The sequence below is a fragment of the Passer domesticus genome, chromosome 4 (genome assembly GCF_036417665.1).
Source record: "Passer domesticus isolate bPasDom1 chromosome 4, bPasDom1.hap1, whole genome shotgun sequence".
Lineage (NCBI taxonomy): Eukaryota > Metazoa > Chordata > Aves > Passeriformes > Passeridae > Passer > Passer domesticus.
In genome coordinates this window covers 65,618,970-65,635,788 of record NC_087477.1, presented here as the reverse complement: position 1 = coordinate 65,635,788, position 16,819 = coordinate 65,618,970, and the positions used below count along the sequence as shown (strand labels likewise).

Genomic DNA, 16,819 nt, shown 5'->3' with positions numbered 1-16,819 from the left:
GGGATACAGGCACGTTTGCTTGCCCTGACCTAGCAGAGAGGTGGGAAAGGCATTTGAGACAGTGGTGACTTAAACTGTCACAGCAAGACTTGTCAGAGTTGCTCTGCTTAAACCTTAGAGATGTCAATTTACTTAGCTGTCATTTTGCATTAAGTTCTGACTGCACTTGGGGTGAGAGTCTTATAGGTATCCTAAGCTAAGCTGTGACTGAGGATGTTTTAGTCTTTTGGTAAGACCTTTTAATTTTGCTTAAGACTTGGATTTTGCAAGTTGTTTTCTGTAATGGATTTCTCTGCATGTTTTCTTGCATTATAGTTCTTTCCCATGAGAGTTACAGGCTTGCTTAGCTTCTCCTGTAATCTTTTTGGGCTTCTATTGAAGTTGAGTTTGCTGAGGTGACCAAACAGCTTTCTGCATCCAACATGACTGGTTTCCCTGTCTCCTGCTTCCCCATGTATTAGTGGTGTGCCAGATTGATGGATTGAGTTATCTGCTTTTGAAGGTCTGAGAACTGCAGGTGGTGCAGGGCAAGTGAGTTGAGGAGCTTGGAGCAGGGGACAGTAAGCCCCTTAGAGACAGATTAGGCCATTCTCCTTGTTTTTCTGATCATAGGAAACAGTTGCTGTAGCAATAAAGCTCCTTTGTTTATGAGGGTATAGGGTAAGGAAAAGGACATGGAAGAGTGATTATCCTGTTACTCTATTAGAGTTGGGGTTAGAGATTTTGAAGCTGACCAATGACTGTACCCATCAAGAACCTGTTATCTCTTAAAGAGGTGTTCCAAAGAAATACCTATTTGCCTTTATGGTTAGTGAGGTTAGTCTGGCTTTCTGAGAATCTTCCACCTTTGCAAATTTGATACTGTTCCTTACCACTTCCTTATAAAATAAGTCACAGTTTCTCCTCTTATATATTTTTGGTATTACAGTGAATGGTGGTGGTTCAGAGAAAACCATGAACCTTAACTTTTTGTCCTTCTTTTTATTCACTTTTTAAAGTTATCTTCTGCACAGAATATCTGCTTATCTTCCAGTTAAGGATGGAAATTATGTTTACAGAGGAGAAACTGTTCTTTGAACATTGCAGACATTCAGTCACTGAAATGAAGGTTGAACAAATCCTTAGGTACTATACTATAGTACTGGGTTCCTATATTGGCAGGAAAGTGGTTGAAAAAGTCTCTTATTTCTAATTTATGACTTCTTTCCAAGTAATCGGGCAACAGAGATAATAATCAGTACACTTAATAGTTTTGCCCTCATGCTTCTAAAAAAAATGTCTTCAGACTAAATCTTACTTGCAGTTATGGGCCAGTAGTAACTCTGAAAAGCACTGGTTTGGTACTCAGTAGCTCTATTTTTGCCATATTTAGAAATTTGATTTTTTAAAAGGTAACTGCTTGTTTTTAAGGACTTGTTGATACTTAAATTATGGTTTAGTAAGGTATATATAATCACTTTCTTAGGAAATAAGAGTCAAGATGGCTTGTGAAGTATGTATTCAAAGGTCATGTGCCAAGTGAGATCCCAAGGAAAATTTACTGTCAGATGCACAAGAAGAGTTCTAGTAATCATATGGTGAGCAAAGTCGTTGTCAATGAAAGCTGTGACTGGGATGTTTTATGTAGAATCAAGCTCCAAACTGATTTTGTGTCGCCATTACTTTAATAGTCAGTTTTGTGAACTGAATGTACAGGTGTTTTCCAAGAATCCACTCTCTTTTGGTTTGAATGGATGAAGATAAAACTAATGAGCACGTTCCCTATACAGTTACGATAGCTGAGCCAAATTGTACTGTGTTGTAGGGACTGGGATTCTATTGTCATGCTGATTTTTCAGGCTAATAACTCGGTCAGTTGCTAAGCTGTGTGTGTCCAAGCTACAGTTTCCACTAAATATTTGAGCCAACATTATTAGGCAATTAATAAAAAAGAAATAATAGCATGTGAATCTAAAATATAAAGTAAAATATAATGTTTTACTATGTTTCTTACTTTCTACACCACTCCAACATTTTAGTGGCTTTATCCTTTAAGTTGATAGTATCTAAGTTCTTTAGTATACCTGAGATCTTTGGATTACTAGCTCCTTGCCCTAGGTACCTACAGCTAAAGGCAAAAACAGGGAAATCACATCTCCAGGTGTATGTTTTGGCACTTCCTCATTAAACAAGCTATCATTACTGACTTCCTTACCTCACTTAGTGTGGCAAAGTTGTGTGAATGCTGTCTTGATTAAAATTATGTCCTGTTTGGACAAGACCTTTGACTTTTAGAGTCATATACAAGCATAGTGATTACTGCATAGAGCTTTTTTCCATATCTAGGTAGACTGCTATAAAGAAGTGAATTTGTTTACTTTCTCTAAGTTGTTTAAAAGTGAGCCTGCTTACTGGTGCAGTGCAAGCTTTTATTTAAATTGCAGCTGTGGTTCTGTGATTTTATGGGGATTGGAAGAGAGAGGACAATAATGAGAGCAGTGTGGGAGGATGAAAGCAGGTCAGAAAAGGGAGAGGGAGTTTCTAATTGAACCAGTGACTTGCAGTGAGAGGGCGTGACTAAGTGAAGCAGAGCTTTTTCTGCTGTATTTTTGTCAGTATTATTTGATACAGTGCCAAAAGTATGTACAGTGCTGTAGAGTGGAAGACTTGTTTCAAACACATAACATGCTCCCTGTGTTGGGCGAGTTACATTCTTGAAGTACAGTCAGGGGCAGTACAGAATCATGCAGTACAAAGATGTGATAGTGCTTGGTTGGTGGCATTCACCCTGGAGCAGGTGGGTCTTTTTTGTTGTTGTTGTTGAAAAGGGGGAATGTTTTGTATATTGATAAAAAAAGTTTCTGTTTTTGTGATTTCAGGGGCTGCTGTGCCCCCTGCTTCCAAAGAGTCACAGTGCAGTTGGACCACCCGTCACTGACTCTTTACAGAGGAGAAAAGGACTTTAGGAGTAGTAGAAATCCATTGTTCATGTCTGTTAGACGTTCTTGATTAGTGTGATTTTCATTAATTTTATCTCCTTTTGTAGGATGGATAACAAAGAGGGTACCTTATGTCAATAGTGTTTCAAAGCAAGTTGGCTGAGATTGGTTCTTTGTATGTGAATATAAAAACTGTATTTAATATTTTTAAAAATGGATTAGCTTTTAATCCAACTCTAACCTTCAGGACAAAGTCTTTATAGCAATATTTATTACTGTAGACACCCTAATGAGAATCAGGGCCAAAGTGCTGCTGGCAGGCAAAAGTGAGAGTGAGTTGATGACTGCATGTGACTGTTAGTGTGTGTGTTCATCCTGAAGGATGAACCAGCCTAGGATGGGTGAGCTGGAAGCCATCAGTCAGTCTGTTGAGTTCATCAGCCTTGGGAGGATCACAGTTATGGACATAGTTGTGTCTAGAGGGAGGAACAGGGGAAGATAGGTGTCATTTCTTCAGCAGTTTCTGTACCTCAGCTGTGTGATATTTTAGAAGAACAAGAGACAGTATTTAGGGTGTGAGTAGTCTAAGGATATAAAGACTCGCTGCCCTATGATGCTGTGCAGGTAGTTGGGAATACTGGCTGTGCTGGGTCACATTAGACTGTATGGCATTAAGTTACAACAACCTACAAAAATCAGTGGAGGGCAAAACCCCAAAAAGCTTGTGGGACACGGAGGGGAGTTGCCTGAGAAATGTTGTGAAGAATGAAGGTTGTGTGGAACTGTAGGCTGTGGAGTATAGAGTGGGTAAGAATTACTTCATCATCAGCTGTCCTTTCTTTTGACAGTATTAGCTAGTTTATTTTAGTTCTTTAGTTTGTGTTTCCAGTGTAGAGGTTGTTTAGTGCAGGATGTTACTGGTAATACAACTGTTTCTGTCTTCCATAATCAAACTTGTGTATATTGAACCCATTTGTTTTGGAGAAAATAAAATTTTCCTTCTGATGGCTTTTTTTTAGCCATTGGTATGGTTCATTTATTTAATATCTTCACCCATGGAGAAGGTCAGTGTGAAATGTTCTGTTTGAGCATAGGTAATTGCTTGTGTTTGCTTCTATGTTAACTGAATTCTTATATACAATTATATGTGTTTTGCATTAATCTCTTAGAAATTGAGTTGTTTTGGCTTTTTAATCCTGTAGATCATCACTTTTTTGAGCTCTGCATTTTTAGAATTGGCATATCATAATAGTGCGCTGTTTTCAGAGTCACTTAAAAATGAAGGATATCAGTGTGGAATAAGATGCACTTACAGAAATCAAATCCAGCAGTTATCTCTAACAGGAAACATGTTGAAGTGCTATGGATCCAACCACTATGTGAAATGTGGTAGTCTTTATATGCCAGCTCATGCTGGATCATAAATGGCCCTGTTTTTCAGTACATAGGAATTCCTCTTTGGGTCTGTGAAACCACCAGATGGGAAGATGTTTTCTGATTACAGATGATCATTTCCCTCTTGAGTTGTGTTGTAAAATGTGTGTAATAGACTGTGGCTGTGTAGGTGAATGCACAGAAATATTTTCAGTATTTACATTTTGTTTTCACCGAAATCTGTGCACAGAAAAGTATACCTATATTGACAGAATATCCTGTGTTTTAAAATGTACACCTGCTTTTGCAGTTGATGTAACATGTTATCCTAAATGCAGAAATCTGCAAAACCAAGACAAGTCTGATGTGGAGTGGCTGAGTCTTTCCATGTGAATTGTACTGTGCTGTTCAATCCGAAGGAAGTGTTTCTAGCAAATGCCAGATAAAGGGATTATTCCTGAGAATTAATGAGTGCGCCCTGTACTTGGGCACTGTTGCATATGTTAGCTTTGATAATTTCAAGCACTTTAAAAGTCCATAAATATGAACCTTCCTCAGTGCTTCTTCAGTTATTCACTAATTTGTCCGTGATAAGCAAATTGAAGCTGGAAATAGGCAGAGGATAGACAATTAAAAGGAAAAGATGAAATAAAATCCCAGCATGGTACTTAAATCCATCTTTCAGCTTTTCTCAGATGATGTCTCTGTTAGTGGCTGAAAAGGAATACTTTTATATTGATCCTCAACTTTGAATGGAAACCTGAGTATTTCACTTTCCTGGATCTTAGATAACCTCAGTAGGCCAAGTAAACCCTTGAGATCCCTTACTGGTGAGCTTGTAGTGTAGTGAGTTTATGGTAACAGATCACAAAATAGCTTGAAATTAATTGTTTGAGAAGTATTTTCATTTCTCATGGTAGAAAGTAATAGAGTCTGTTACAACAAGGGTCTGGTTATCTGGTGCCAAGAGCTGAACAAACACTTGACAAGACTTTCTAGCTTTCCAGATACATAGCAGTTACTTTAAAGCTGAGGGAGAGAGAATGATTAAAAAATACCTGTAAAGTAATTCTGTTATTTTAATTTCTTTCCTTAAAAGGCTTTTGTCTGACTGTTAAGCCACAAACTTGTTTGTTCACAAGTTACATTGTAAGAGGTCTAGGAAAAGGTTGCACCTGACAGGTGACACTGTTTTTAGAACTGGAGTTAAGTGAAGCACAGGAATTTCTTTTGTTGCACTCCTGGCTGAAATGCACTTAAGAGTAGTTGAAATGGCAGCATTTCTTCTTCCCCAATCCTATCACATGTAATGGTTTGTGGGATACCAGCTGTTTGATAGGTATTAGAAATGTTGGGACTTAACTTGAGCCTCTCACCAGACTTCTTTGTCACTTCATATTGTTGGAGAGCAGAAGGTGGATTTTCTTGCTTTCTTTATTTCTGAATTCATAATGTAGTCTAAGATGTTGCCAAAGACTATATAAAAATCTGGAGGTTTTTTATTAGACTCCTCCTGTTCAAAGCATTGTTTCCCTTGGATCTCCTCTAAGGAAGTAAAAACTTTCTTCAATCACTCTATTCTGTATTTATTTATATGTTTAATACTCTGGGTCTTATACTGCCTTAAATTAGTGATTGCCATATCTTACTTATCAGAATGTTGAGACATTTGTCCTCTGGGAGATGGAACTGAAACCACTGAGCTGATCAGTGTGAGGTACGTTCCATCCAGGCCAGTTTCTTTGTGACATTTGTCTGGGGACTTTTTCCAAAGTCCATACTGAGGTACTATAGTCATCTCTTGTAGCCCATTAAAGAGTTCTTCTAACATGTTCTGCAGCAAATGCAGGACTGTTAAAGAACTGAGTTTACTGTTAGGCCTTTGCTCTATCAGTCAAAAGCACCACCAAGTGAGTAGATCCAACTGGAAATGATCTTGCAGTCAGGTATTTGGGGTTGAAACTTTTCCAATGAACAGGCACTCTGTGCCTTTTTAAAATCTGGCATTTGTTTCCCATGCATAAAGCATGCATTTTTCTTTTCTCATTGTGCTAGGTCTGGCTGGGACAGAGTTAATTTTCTTCCTAGCAGCTGTTAACAGTGCCATGTTCTTGGTGACCAGAACAGTGTTGATAACACGCTGATATTTCAGCTCTGTCTGAACAGTGTTGGCACAGCATCAAGGCCTTCTCTCTTTTTCACTCTGCCTGGTGTCTGTCCCCCCACAATGACTGAGGGGGGCACACAACCAGGCAGGTGACCCAAACAAGAGATATTCCATGCCATATAATGTCATGCTCAGCAATAAATTGGAGGGGAATGGGATTTAGAGAGGTTACCCAGTTTTTGCTTAGGAAGTGGCTTGGTATCGATCATGGGTGGTGGTGAGTGGCCTGTTTCACTTTGTTTTTCTCCACTTCCACTTCTGCTTTCTATGTTAAACAATTATATGATGTCAACATCTATGTTTTCTTGCTCTTTATTCATGTTTTTCTCTTCACCCATCTGATGATGAAGGGGAAATACGCACCTGAATCGTTTAGTGACCTCTGGGCAGCAAAGCACCACATGATGTCTTCATTCTTGTGTAAGGCAGAAAGGAAGAGAGATCAACACATGGATATTTGTTTTGAGAGGAACCTCTAAAGGTCATGGAGTCCAAATACCCTTCAACAAGCAGGGATGTCTTCATTTAGATCAGGTTGCTCAGAACCCTGTCCAATGAATGTTTCCAAGGATGGGGTATCTACCAGCTTTCTGGGCAGCCTGGTTTTGGATACTATGCTTTTGGATTCTTCAGGGTAAAGAAAGTATATACTTTTATTTTCAGTGTTGAAATTTTTAAGACAGCAGGAAAACTTCTGTCACAAAAAAATTTGACACAGAAAACAGTAACTGTAGTGTATTTTTACTACACTTTGTATATTCTGGAGTTAAATTCAAATGTTTGGCCTTGCCGCACATTTTTCTGGTGCCCCATTTCTCATAGTGGTCTCAGGTCCACATTTTCCATTTAGCAGGTCTTCGTTTGCAGCTCATGTCTTCCCATTCCTAGTCCACACAGTTTCTGCTGCTCCCCCATGTTGGCCTCTCCACCACGCTTGCTTTGTGCTCAGCTGTTGTTTCTGCTGTAGTTGAATTTGACAACTCCCTTTTGCATTTTGCTTCTCTGGAGACCATTTACAGAAAGATCCGTGCTGTTCTGACTAGATGCCAAAAATTGTGTCAATCCATAGGCCAAGTGAAGATACAATACCTAATTGCTGAAGTTTGTCTCTATTTGTATGTTGTGGAAATATTTTTTTAAGGCTTCTGTGCTCAGCACATAAAGGTGAATGGTCTTTCTCGGGGACTGTTAAAATGATGTTCTTGGCTGAAGACCAGTACCGGAAAAATTTGCAGATCATGTTCCAGGCCAGGAGGATGCTAGAGCTGTTCAGTGACCATAGATCTTCAGTCAGAGTTGAAGATAGGATAACATGTGATTTTTGTAGAGATATTTTTTCATAATTCTTTTTCTTGCGAATGGCAGAACTGTTTTGGCAATTTTCATTTTTTTTTTATTTTTCCATCCAAAGTTGATTTGACACATAGAACCATTTAAATTAAATTAAAAAATTTAAAAATTAAAAAAAAAAAAAAAAGAACCAGATAATTTATGTCCAGAAAATAAGACTATATAACAAAAAAAATATGTCAAGTTTAGTAAAGGCATAAACTACTGATAGATGCTGAAAAAAGTGAAAATTCATATTCCTGCAGCCGTAGAAAATTGTAGTGCATATTGTATCTGAGCTAGGAATTCCAAATAGGATTTCACATTCTGTATTGTCTGAAGACATTTGAAACTTATCCTGTATATTGTGCCATATGTTTACCTAACCTGAGAATTTTAAAAGTTTGAGTAAAACTATCTACTGTACTGACAAGGTTAGTGTTACTTTGCTTCTTAACTTCCATACTTAGTTGAAGGGCAGTAAAGAGAGAAAAGGAGAAGGACTCTGTTTCCTTACATTTCTGTGAATGGGGAAGAGCATTTTAAATGGCAAACTGGGACTTGCTTAATGAAAAGAATTATTTGGGATGTGATATTGAAGAAAGAGTTATGCCTACAGTGCAAAGTATGGAAGTGAAATTAATTTATGCAAAGCATCAGAAAACAAAACACAGGAAATAAGAGAATACTAACTGGTGGTTGGAAAAAAAAAAAACAGGACTGGGAAAAGAATTATTAGGACAAGTTGCTCCAATAGCAAGTGGTAATGGTGTGACTAATGCTGTCACTCATGTTTCCAGTACAATGTGTTAGCATGTGCTAACAGAATACAGTTTGAACTGATGTGAGTGAAAGAGCAGCTTGACTGTCTGTATGTCGAGAATCCCAATACAGGACACCTGAAAGAGCATTTAGTCTTGGACTGTAAAATTTATAAAAACCAGCAAATAAAAGGAACTTGATGAGCATTCAGATATAATGATACATAACCTGTAATTAGGACTTCAAATTACATATATTTATCTTGTCTAATAAGCTCTGCAATAATAGAATTATGATACGTTTTTAGTTTCCTTTCCTGTACATTTTTGTTATTCATCAATCTGCATATTTTCAAGATGGAAAAAAAGGAGAAATAGAAATACTGAGTAGATAAAGAAATTCCAGGACAGTGAAAGCCAGTGAAAACATACACAAAAAAAGTGTTGCAGTCTCTGTCATGCCTGACAGGTACCCTTGTAATATCTGAACTGGTTCATTTTTTGACGTAGCAATCAAATATGAAAGTTTGAAATAGCAACAATCACAGCTTGTGCAGTGGATGTCATTTAGTACAAACCAATAGATATAATGTGTTGCTTGCATTTTCATCTGTCTTAACATCAGAAAACTTAAAAAGCTTGTTAGTCTTTTCTTTTGTGTAGAAGTTGCTGATAGTTTCTGTCCTTCAGGTTATATTGTCAATACACATCTCTACATCAGTTTGCAAACATATGGAAAAAATAAACCACATGAACCATTAAACAAAATATATGTATTGCATTTTTTTTAAATGTCTTGTTTGTATATTTGAGTTTTGTAGTGTGACTGAAAATGTGGCATCCTGGATGCAGTTGCTGTCTTGGAATATATCTGGTTCATAGGAGTATATGTACTGATCCATGCCTGCTAGTCATCAGTAATGGATGAGTAAGGAAAGAATATAAAAGATAGGGTAAATGTAGACTGGTTTGGGTTTTTTTAAACTCATGCTATTTTCTTTGCTTCTGGTAGAACATACTTTAGGTTTTCCTGAGAACAAGGTTGTGAAAAATAGGTAATTATACTTAATAGAATCTAATTGAGTTCTGTATCAGACTTCTCTTTAATCTTTTGAGCTCACTTGTGCTTTCAGCCTCTACAATGTTCTGTAGCAATATGTTTTACAACTTAGTTTTGTGTTTGTAGAGCAAGGAAAAAAATATTCTAAAAGTAAGTTTTTGTTGGATGTATTTCCCAATTCCTGTGTTTGTGAGACAGGAGAAGATAACTATATCCTTTCCACATTTTGCGTATCTTATATCAGTCTCTTAGATCTTTGCATCTGTTTGTCACTTTTCTCTCATACTCTCACTGAAGGCTGGAGTTTTAGCCAATTGGATACAAAAACTATTGATTATTCATACTGACTTTCATGCTAATTTTATTTCTCTGAGATAACTTTTTCCACTGCTGCAAGTTTTCAGAGTTGGGAGGGTGTGGCAGAATAATGCCATGACATGGTGATGTTTCCGTTTCCTATTTTATTCTTAATCATTTTTGAATTCTAACTTCTTTAACTGTTGATGTTGAGTTAGGGAAATGAATATTTGTGGGATATTTGAAATGATTTTGTAACAATGCAGGAAAAGACTGTTCTTTGACACTGTGGCTATGGTACATAACCATCAGTCATCTTTCAAGACAACATTATTGAGGAAAAGTCTCTGAATTTAATTTAGAAACTGTTAACTGGTTAAAGTAAATATCAAGATTCAATTTCCTCCTATTCTACCTCTCTATAATGTATATTGAAAGAATAATAAGAGGTTTACCCAATTTACTTCATCTCTTTGAAAGGTTCATGTTGCTAAGGGTAGCATTTATATGTGTTTGCAGGTTGATTACAGTGGCATAAATAACTTCATTTTGTGTGGAGGAGGCTGGGAAAGCTGATATATAAGTTAGGGAGGTACTGCACTGAGCATCAGATCACAGTTTGCCCTGTGTATCTCCAGAGTGACTCACTGCTTTAGCTCTGATTCTGAAGAATGGGGATTTTGGTACTTTTCTCCTGTGTTGCACGTTCAGGATTTGACTAAAGGAAAACATAGATTTTATTTCTTTTAGTAATTGCAACTGTGTAGTTTTATCTCATGTTAATAAAACTTCTTTTAGTAACTAAGTGCAAGGGGAATGTATCTGCAGCACTCGAGTTCTGCAAGGATGTGTGCTACCTTAGGGCAGTGTGAGGTTTTGTCTATAAGGGGATTTTTTGTGTTAATGCAGTTTCTGGTGTACTGAGGTCCTTGTCTTGGATTGGATCTGTTGGCCACAGTACAAGTAGTAAGTGTGGTGTGCATAATGCTTTCTTTGCTCCAAGATAAGCACCTCTTAATTTTTTTTTGTGGTGAATTGAAATGTCCAGAGGGATTGAAACAAAGACAGTAGTTCTGCTCAAAGGCAGGGAGCTAATCTATAGGGATGTTGTTTGTAGAGTATTGCTTAAAGGTAATCTGTTCTCTAGTCAGAGAGTCACAGACCCTCTGTCAAAGAGGATGATCCTGGGTCTTCAGGGGAGAGCAGCAACTACACAGGTAGTATGGGGGAGTTGGGATCTACACCTACTCACACTCTTATCTGGGGAAAATCAGAGGCACAGGCTGTGCTCAGGAGGTGGCTAGGCAGATCCTGAAAAGGTAAGTGTTAGAAGCAGAAAGGCTTTGGGTGTAACATTCCCTCTCCCAAACTGCAAAGCTGTTTGGGTTTTCTAGTTACCTTTTCTGCATTACAGATATGTCTATGCAGTGATGCATACCACAGAGAAAAATATAAATTAAGTTTGTGTCCAGTAGACCTCAAAATTTAAAATGTATAAAAACAAAGCTCACAGCAGGAATTCTGGTTTCATTGTTTCATTTAAAATTAAAAGCAAGCCAGAGGAGTGAACTGTATACTGACAACAACATAGTAAAACATGAAGAGAATTTATGTCTGGTTGGAAAAATAAATTTTATTTCATTGTTTAAGCTGAAAAGAAAATCTGGCTTCATGTCATTTACTCAGTTCCTCTATGTAGACTGCCAGTATTTTAGAAGACATATTTCTCAAGTCTTGAAAAATAACTTTAAAATTGGCTGAATGTTGTCACTGCCCTGTCAGAAGAATGATATTTAGCTCAGCTGTATAAATGATAATAGTTACATATTTGTACATTTCTAGGATTACAGAAATTAAATTGGAATGTATGAAATCATTCCACCATCAGTGGCTGTAGAGTCCAGGACAGTTCTATTGCACGAACAGAGGAATTTCTTGTCACATCACTTAATGATCAAATTCTTGTGCTAGGGAGCCTCCAACACTCTTGTAGGACAATAGTAGGAAAGGGTTCTTTTCCTTGTCCAGGAAGCATAAAGGGAAAGCTATGCCCACCTATAAAATGAACTTGGCAAATCATAGAGATATTTATGAACACTGGCAGTAAAAGCACAGTCTCTTATGTCTCTGTTTATTTTTAGGCAGAAAGGTGTTAAGCTAAGCCTGTCTTTTTGCTGTGTTTTGGTTTTGCATTGTGGGTTTCTTGGGGTTTTTTCCCCTGCCTTTGTTATCATTTTAGCTTGAGGTTGCACTTCCTCACCAGGATTAGCAGATGCACATTGCTGGGTGCAGCCTTCCTTTTTTCAGATCTTTTACCTGACCATTTAGTTATAATCTGAGGGTGATGTTGGTAATGAAAATGTATCTGCCATGTGTTAATTTGGTGTCTTACGTAAATAAAGACTTTCGTGGAAAGTCTTAGCCTAGTGTAAAGAATATTCTTTCTCTCAAGGATGGTGTTGAAGCACTGAAAGAAGTACAGCTGTCTCAAAACACTTTATGGCGAGAAAACGTTGAGTGTATTGCAGGCTATTTATGGATCAAGCTTGGCTGCATTCCATAGGAGAGATTTTTCCTGTAATTCTGTACTGGCATGTATGAAAATGTTGTCATCGTTTTTGTAAGCAGTCATGAAGGAAAAACAGATTTTTGAGAAATTGTCCTGGTGGAAAGCATTCACTTATTTGTCAACACAGATATGTCTGTTAATTTCTGTATGTTTACTGTGACTGCTTGTTGACTGCTGGTCAATTGTGTGGCAAAGATCTTCTGCTTCTTTACATTCTTGTGAGTGTAAGAACTTTCAAGAAGTGAATCTGAGAGCAAATGTGATTTCAACAAAGAAAGTTACCTACTGTTCAAATTTAAAAGAGCCTCTGCTGTTGTGGGAAAAGCTGTTACAAAGGAGGCGGTTAATACTTTAATAGTGATCTTATCTAGGAAATTACAAAGAAAATATGTAAAATTCTAATACAATTTCAGAAACTGTGAAATTGGGATAGTATCTTACTGCAAAATTATGTCTAAAGACTTTTGTTTTAAATTAGCAACTACTTCTTTTTTTTCAGGAAATTTGGAGAGCGACCTCAACCGAAACGGCTCACAAGGTAAGCATTAAAGAAACTCAGTATTTTACAATTTTCTGAAGTTACCCTTTTCATTCTCAAAAAAATTAAGTTAAAAATTTGTGTGTTGCTAACCCTAGAATTTTAAATGTCAGAGCTTTTCAATTATATATGCAATCAGCAGCCAGAATTACAATTTTTAACAAGACTGGGTTATTTTTAATATGAAACTCAAAATGCATTTTTAGAAATGGTGTTGACTTAATATATCAGTTATTGTAGGTTATATTGTAGGATGTGGATCTGCTTATTTTTAAATCCTCAGGAATGAGCTGGTTTGTTTCTTGAGCAAAAGTGATGTCATGTAACCCTTTTTTCTGCCACAATTGAATACAGTGTTGTCAATGAGTGATCTGAACCAATTTTTAGTGAACCCCAAATAATCAGAGAGAGTATCAAATAGAACTGTCATGTCAATCTGTTCTGGAAAGTGTTTAGGGTGACTGGAGTACAGTGCTTGATTTGCTCCTGGCCTGCCTGGGATGTATTTACATCAGAAACTGTTAAGAAGTCACCTTCTTTTTTTGAACTGCTTTAACACAGTCTATGCAAATATTTATTATTCTGTGCCACAAACTGTGCTGATTATAATTAGCTCCTGGCTTTAAAATCCACTATTTGCTTGAAAGCAAAAAAGGATGTGCCATTTGTTTTTATAGTTTTGTGTGATGATAGAGGAAGCCTCTTGTCACCCTGACAGACTGTTTTGAATGAAATGATACCTTATCATGGTAAGCACATGAAGTGGGGGGAACATTTACATTTTGTTTTGTGAATATCTGTCTCACTGCATTTCTGGCTAAGTTTTAGTTTAGCTTGTCATCATTAAATTTCATTTCAATGCAAAATTGACCTGTACTGACTTACAAGTATTTGAACAAACCTGGTGGATTATTGTTGGCCTGGCAGTCTTCAGGGATATTTGAAGATACTGTGTTATAACTAATGAGCTGCTTTCCATCTTGTGTAGTACCATCTATACTATAACCCTGAAGTTATTAATGGAATTTATCTTCTCTCATTAAAAAGAAGAACAAAAATGGAATGTATCTTCTGTTTCAAAAAGAGCAACAAAAAAAGAAATGAGAGCTTTTAAATGAGTTTACTATAGTTACTCTAAATTTCATGTGCAGGATTTTAACTACTGGGTATACTCGTTGCTCTTTCCTGAATACAGGATGGGTATTTGAGAAGTGCCAGCCATCCTTCAAAGCAGCTGTTTGAAAACCTTTCCTGTGATGATGGAGGTTGGAAACAAACAACCTAACTTTGCTCTGAAAAGTAAACTGCTGAAACAGAACAACTGTCACCCAGATTTCTTTAACTGATTTGTTTATGTAATGTTGAAAATGTGTCTGTAAACCCTTAAAAGCATTTCGTTCAATTATTGGAAAATTGCTGTGGGTTTTTTGTTTAAAGCCTGACTGGTTTGGCTAATAATCTCCAGCAAAACAACACTACTCTGTTCATACTATGCTAGTTGGTTTTAGATGTAAACTATAATAATACTACCTTCATGAAGAATTTTAGCATTGAATAATGAAAAATGTCACGTAAGATACCTGTGGGAGGGGTTGGAGGGGGAACATCAGTTATTTTCCCAGGAGCTTGGATAGCTTGGATTGTACAAATCCACTGTAGAAACAGACCAATAGAAAACACAAGTTTTCTTCCTCATACAGTGCTAAATAAAGATTAGGTATCACCAAGCAGTTTTCTGTGCAAGTTGCTGGATTTAATAGTAGTCAAGTCAAAAGTTTTTAATACAACAGATGTTCTTAATTTAGTATGATACTACTCTTAATAGAATATTTCAAATTGTCAGATTAGAAGTTTTTAAACAACTTAAATGCAGCTAATATATATCATAATGAAATGTATAATAATAATTTCACAGTGAATTATGTTTTGGGGTTGAAAATATACTCTTAAAAATGGCTGTAAATTAGTACGTCTGTGGCTTTGAAACAGTTCTTCCAGCTGTACTTTCATGGATAAGCATCAGTTTTACCAATGGCAAATGTAAATAGACCAGTTAGTCCAAATTTAATACAGCAATTCAAGTCTATTCTCTGTTCTTATATCCTGGTATTTACACAGAAAATGGGCTCACTAATCACTAGACATTAATCATGTCTTATGCAGGCATGACAAACACAAGAATTTGCAAAACATCATTACCAAAGCTGAGTTGTTGTTGTCCAACCCAGCCCTAGCTCAATCTGCTTGCTTTTCTCTATGAAACTGTGTGGGGATTTGTTTTGGAAAAGGTCTGGTCAATAAAATACTGCATTCTATCTTCCATGATTTTTTTCACTAGAAATGTTTGGTTTTCCAGATCTGTCCTAAGGGAATTCAGTAGTTGGTGCAGTTCACAGAAAAAAGACAAAAACCCAAACAGCCAAATAAAAAAGCCTTCTTATGTAGGGTTTTATATTTTCATATAAATTCCTGATAAATTCATAATTTATTTCGCTGGTAGATGACTTTGAAGATGAGTGCATTGGTGGGCATTCAACCCACAAAAGCTCCTTCAGGAACTGTTGTTCCTGCCAGCACTCCGGCACAGCTGATCCCTAGGGTGTTGAATTTGGCAAGCTGCTTAATGAACAGTTAGATTATTATACAGAAGAGTGACTGGCTGTTATTGTTCTCTCGCTTCTCTCAAGGAATTGTTGTTGGTGTGTTGGAGGTAATTACAGCATTTATATAACATCTGTAATTACAGTGATGATGAACAATAAAACATTTTTTTAAATTTTTTTTTACCTGATTGTGTGCAGAAAGTAGATCTTTTCTCTAGAAAATTAGGTGAAACAATATGCTGAAGAATTTAATTTTTTCTTAGTATCTTCAAAACCAAAAGAAAACTTGGATAGAAATACTTCACTGAGTTGGTTAAAAGCTTAGATAATTTGTTCTTATCACGAGATACTAAATAGGTCATGAGGAAAATATTTAACTAATAAAACGTGTTCTAATGTGTGGCACGGTGCTTAAAGAAATAGGACTTTAAACGTGGTGCAGTGATTGGCATTGGTATAATTTTACATCACGAGAGGGTTTTTTTCTGGAAAATGTAGTAATGTAAAGGATCACAGACCCTATATTGCTAGTTTGTGCAGTATACTTACTTCTTTTTCCTGTGTAAATGTCTCAAACAGTGAGCAAACCCATCTTGACCCTGTTAATGATGGCCTTTTTGGAATTTCAGGTGCTGGGTTTTTTTCCCTAGAGTTGTCTTTGTTTTGTTGTAAACAAAACCAAAAGAACTTTCAAAGCTCATATTGTGTTTTGATTTTTAGGGAAGCAATGCGAAATTACCTGAAGGAGCGAGGTGACCAAACAGTGCTAATACTCCACGCGAAAGTTGCGCAGAAATCATATGGAAATGAAAAAAGGTAACTTCTTATGCTGTACTGACGTCTGTCTGTAGCTGGGAGCTGAGGAAACTACACTGTGGAGTTGGGTGCACAGCCCTTTGCAGAATTCCTCAGATTGCACTGTAGTCTAAAGAAATACTAAATGCTTCCTTCTGAATTATTTAATTATGTAACGAGTATTGCAAACATATAGCATTCAATGGAGTGATGCCAGTTTCTACCAAGAGGTTCTCTCTCTATGGGCAAGGCTTTTCTTCCATTGCTTAAAATTGTTCTCATTTTAAACCTTCCATTTTAATGTTGAAGTAAATTAGGTAATCAACAGGGAATACTTGTAGAGGAGTTTTTTTCTGAATAATTTCACATTTATATGAAAGGGAAGTTGCTAGCCTCAGTAAGATAAGT

At 36.7% G+C, this 16,819-nt stretch overlaps 1 protein-coding gene across 3 annotated transcripts in view; it reads left to right on the top strand.

Annotated features, from left to right (window-relative positions):
• Nucleotides 1-16,819, top strand: part of RBPJ (recombination signal binding protein for immunoglobulin kappa J region) — a 56,949-nt gene that overhangs the window by 19,326 nt on the left and 20,804 nt on the right. For 2 of the 3 annotated variants that reach the window (XM_064418462.1, XM_064418461.1), the window contains 2 exons: nucleotides 12,975-13,013; nucleotides 16,337-16,432. In XM_064418462.1, the coding sequence (XP_064274532.1) occupies nucleotides 12,975-13,013; nucleotides 16,337-16,432 (135 nt within the window). Of the gene's footprint in view, nucleotides 1-6,177; nucleotides 6,203-12,974; nucleotides 13,014-16,336; nucleotides 16,433-16,819 lie in introns of those variants that run through there. The other variant, XM_064418463.1, reaches the window with a different exon arrangement.